General features: G+C 61.7%; 1 protein-coding gene across 1 annotated transcript; it reads left to right on the top strand.

The window, feature by feature from the left end:
- The first annotated feature begins 244 nt into the window (after window positions 1–244).
- On the top strand, window positions 245–2,502 carry LOC110431507 (putative golgin subfamily A member 6-like protein 3). Its single transcript, XM_021450609.1, has 4 exons — window positions 245–397; window positions 698–841; window positions 919–1,227; window positions 2,128–2,502. Exons 1-4 carry the CDS (start codon window positions 245–247, stop codon window positions 2,500–2,502), a joined length of 981 nt encoding a protein of 326 aa, XP_021306284.1.
- The last annotated feature ends 809 nt before the right edge of the window (window positions 2,503–3,311 follow it).

Below are 3,311 nucleotides of genomic sequence, written 5' to 3'. Positions count from 1 at the left end.
CCCTCGCACTTCGTCGTCGCAGCCGGAGTGGATCGCACTGGCGGCGGACCACCGGGAGCCAAGGCCGCCCAAGGGCTACATGGTCTCTTTCGCCAAATTCCACCACCACGGCTTGGGCGCTCCTCCGAGTCGCTTCATGCGGGCGCTCTGCCACCAGTACGGGGTGGAGCTCCAGCATTTCTCGCCAAACGCCGTCACCGCCACGGCGGTCTTTGCCGCACTGTGTGAGGGAAACCTGCGGATGATGCCCCACTGGGATTTGTGGCTCCATCTGTACCGGGGCGAGCTCTTCAACGCCCCCGGTGGAAGCGCTGGGGTGAGGAAGCCGGTTCGAGCTGGGTGCCTCAATCTGGTGCTCAAGACCCGCAAGTCGGAGAGGCCGCACGAGTACATCCCGGTGGGGTTTTCATCGAACCATGCCGGATGGGACTCCCAGTGGTTTTACTTGCGGAACGACGACGTCCTCCTCCTGGCCTACACTGGGCGTCTGATCTCGGAGCGTCCCGAGCACTGGAATTATGGCGTCGTCCAAGCTCACCAGTCGCGGCTCGACACCCTCCTCGGCGCCTTGAAGAAGCTACGTGAGGAAGGCCTGACAGCCGCTCTCGTCCTCTCAGCCGTCCATCATCGGAGGGTTCTCCCATTGATGTCTCGGCCGTTGAGGATGGACGAGATGGGTCTCGGTGTTTCGTTTCAGGATCTTGAGGCTTGCCGGATGTCCAACAAGGCACCCGCGGATGATGAGGTCGCCGCTAGGGTTAGGGCGGCTGTTGCAGGCGATTTCCAACCTAAGCATGTCAACGGCTTCCCTATGAGGCCCGACGTGGGGTCAATTGGCCTGGTAAGTCTTTTGTCTACTTACGACTTCGATTCTCGATTTTCTTTGGTCCTTCTTAAGACTTGTCCTTGTTTGCACAGGGATCAATTGACGTTCGATCCTCGAGCCCTCCAGTGAAGGAGGATGAGGTCGACCGTGACAAGCGGCGAGAGTCCGCGAAAAAGCAGAAGTCCACAATGGACTTAAAAAAGAAGAAGGAGAAGAAAAAGAATCTCGAGCGCCAAGCGTTGGAGACACGCCGAGCGAAGTCCAGACAGAGGGGGGAGCCTGAGGAAGAGTCCCCCAATGAGGACGACAGTGGCGACGGTGACGATGACAGCGACGACTCCGAGGGGATGGGGTCCCGTCTTGACAGGATCCTCGAGGGTTCGCCTCGGACCGACGTTGACGTACCGCGGACGGGAGCCCCAAAGGGGGTCCAAGCGGGTCTTTGGAGAGGCAACAGAGGGAGTCATCCCCACGCCACTCCCGTGCTGATACCCCTCCCGCGCCTATGCAAGGTCAGACCGTCCCGCGCCCCCAACCTCCCCCTGCATCAAAGGCGGGCGACCGGGCTAAGTCCCTGGCGACGGGGCCGTTGACCCGTGACCGCGCCGCAGCCTCTAGCAAGGGGGAAGCAAGCCGCAGGAGTGCTAGCCCTGGCGCTCGCCAGGCGGGGGATGCCGAGCCGAGGCCTACGCCCGTTCGTGAGGGGCCTGGAGCCTTGACGCGGGGCGGCTCGAGGCCTGTCGGTCGAGGTACCGATAGGCGGGCCATCCTCCCTGTGGGGTAAGATCTCCGACGTTATGATTCTCATCTTCCTATGTCTTTGCATCTTCTCGTGTAATGGCCTCTCTCATGCCTGTTCCTCTCTCCTCAGGTTGAAGCGGACGCTCGAGCAGGCCCAGCCCTCGATGGCGAAAAGGCTTAAGGCGGGAGCGGCCTCCAAAGAATTAGGTTAGCGATTCATTCCCGTCGCTATGGGGGTTGTGTTGTCTTTATGTCGATCATCATGACGGCTGACCTTTTTCCTTTGAGTGCTTATAGGCTCCTCCGACCCTCGGCCGCCGACTAGTGCCGAGGGCACCCCGCCTCGCCCATTGACGGGGGAGTCCACCCCGCCATCGCCAAAGCGGGTCGAGGCACCTCGCCCCCAAGGGCAGGAGGGAACCCCCGAGCCTCCCCGATCTGGGGTCGAGGGGGATTCTATCACCATAAGTGATGGGTCCAGTGGCGACGGGTCTTCGAAGGACGTCTGCCCTATGGATGAGGAGGTCGAGACCTCTCCCGTCGCGAAGCGGACGCCCTAGCCCGTCGGGCTTCGCTCCGTCGAGGAGCAGAGGAAGAGAGAGGAGGAGGAGCGCGTGCAGGAGACGTGGCAACAGCTGCAGGAGGGGCAGCAGCGGCCGCAGCAGAAAGAAGGACAGGAGGGGCAGCAACCAGAAGGTCCCCAGCTCGAGGAGCTGCTGGAGCAAGACCGGCAACAGGAGCTGCGGGAGCTCCAGGAGCAGCAACAGCGGAGGGGCCAGCAGTTAAAGGAACTGCTCGAGCCACCATCTCACAGGGCCGCAGCCAGTGCCACCAGCGCCGCAAGAGCCTGGAAACGGGGAGGAGAGTCTGCCGGTTTATGGTCCTCTGACCCCGGCGTGGCTCCGTCCGGGAGCGCCGGCTTCTATCCCAGCTGAGTCAGGGCGGGCGGACGGCGTGGTGGCGCTCGCCTGTATGATGCACACCCCCGTCGACCCTCAGTCCGAGATCAGGGGCACGATCTATGGCATGGACGGAATTGCTCCGGGATTCCTTCGGGAGCGTCGGTCGTGGGAGGACCGCATTCCCGCCGAGGAAGACGAAGCCGGAACGTCGGGCGACGGCGGTGCCAGCGAGACCGGGACCTAGAAGACGGTGGACGACGACGGGCGGTTCCCCTCCCTCGTCGACCTGTTCTTGCGCCACGGGGGGTCGCTCGAGACCATCGAGGAGCTCATCCGGGGCGTCAAGGCGCGTGCTGACCAGGAGATGGAGAACTGGTGCCCTGACCGGATCCGCATTTGGGCCTCCACCGATCTGTCTGAGCCTAACATCTTTTTGGATGATCGGAAGGAGGCCAAAAAGTGGGAACATCTCGAGGAGCTCCGCCTCTGGATGAAGCACGTGGTGGGGCTCTTGTCCGACGTCGTCCAAAACGGGCATGGTCCGGCCTACTTTGTAAGTGTCTTTGGGATCTTAGTCGCTATAGGGTGTTTTGGTTCTGTATTCTTACTATCTAACTGCTGGCTCGCAGGATCTGAAAGAGACCTCCTGTATCAAGTCGAGCTTCATCCACGCGACGAGAGGCGGCTGGGAGCAACTCCCCATTCTCAAGACCAACTCCTGGAGTCGCAGGAGAAGCTCCTCAAGGCCTACAAGGAGCTTTTGGCGCTTGAGGACGAGAAGAAGGAGAGGGAGGCTGCTCTGGCTAAGGCTCGAGAGGCCTCGAGGAAGGCGGTGGAAGAAG

This window comes from Sorghum bicolor, unplaced genomic scaffold (genome assembly GCF_000003195.3).
Source record: "Sorghum bicolor cultivar BTx623 unplaced genomic scaffold, Sorghum_bicolor_NCBIv3 super_38, whole genome shotgun sequence".
Lineage (NCBI taxonomy): Eukaryota > Viridiplantae > Streptophyta > Magnoliopsida > Poales > Poaceae > Sorghum > Sorghum bicolor.
Note: the sequence above shows the minus strand (reverse complement) of the source record. Positions and strands in the feature narration are given on the sequence as shown.

Bases quoted from the DNA above. Each gene is read 5' to 3' on its own strand.
- LOC110431507 (XM_021450609.1), top strand. From the start codon at position 245: ATGCCCCACTGGGATTTGTGGCTCCATCTGTACCGGGGCGAGCTCTTC. The intron at 842-918 runs GTAAGTCTTTTG...TTGTTTGCACAG, and splicing joins ACGTGGGGTCAATTGGCCTG to GGATCAATTGACGTTCGATC. The intron at 1,228-2,127 runs GTACCGCGGACG...CGGACGCCCTAG, and splicing joins CGCCTCGGACCGACGTTGAC to CCCGTCGGGCTTCGCTCCGT.